This window comes from Fulmarus glacialis, unplaced genomic scaffold (assembly GCF_000690835.1).
Source record: "Fulmarus glacialis isolate BGI_N327 unplaced genomic scaffold, ASM69083v1 scaffold28101, whole genome shotgun sequence".
Classification (NCBI taxonomy): domain Eukaryota; kingdom Metazoa; phylum Chordata; class Aves; order Procellariiformes; family Procellariidae; genus Fulmarus; species Fulmarus glacialis.
The window spans coordinates 858-1183 of NW_009191298.1; the positions used below are offsets into that span (position 1 = coordinate 858).

The 326-nt window shown below is 65.6% G+C and overlaps 1 protein-coding gene across 1 annotated transcript in view; it reads right to left on the reverse strand.

The window, feature by feature from the left end:
- LOC104083238 (peptidyl-prolyl cis-trans isomerase FKBP10-like) overlaps window positions 1–326 on the reverse strand; it is a gene marked incomplete at its 3' end in the record, with an annotated part of 2628 nt that overhangs the window by 511 nt on the left and 1791 nt on the right. The window contains exons 5-6 of the mRNA XM_009586654.1: window positions 260–326; window positions 13–149 (exon numbers count right to left, since the gene is read on the reverse strand). The exon at window positions 260–326 is cut by the window's right edge and continues 33 nt beyond it. Coding sequence (XP_009584949.1) covers window positions 13–149; window positions 260–326 — 204 coding nt within the window. The remainder of the gene's footprint in view (window positions 1–12; window positions 150–259) is intronic.

Below are 326 nucleotides of genomic sequence, written 5' to 3' on the forward strand. Positions count from 1 at the left end.
GTGGTAGCGGACAAAGTCCCCGGTCACAGCCCTGCGCTTGCAGGACTCCGGCACCTCCAGGTGCTCCAGGAAGACACCGTCCTTGGGGTTGTGGAAGTCCACCAGCAGCACACTGAACACCAGCGAGGCCTGCGGTGGGATCACGGTCCCTGGGGAGGGGACACGGATCAGCCCGGACAAGGGTCCTGAGCCCCGTGGGGGGCTCTGCATGGAGCGGGGAGGGAAGGGGCCAGGCACGACGGGGTGATGCCCAACTCACCGTAGCCCTTCTCCCCATAGGCAAGGAATGGGGGGATGATGATGCTCCTCTTCTCCCCGGCGCACAT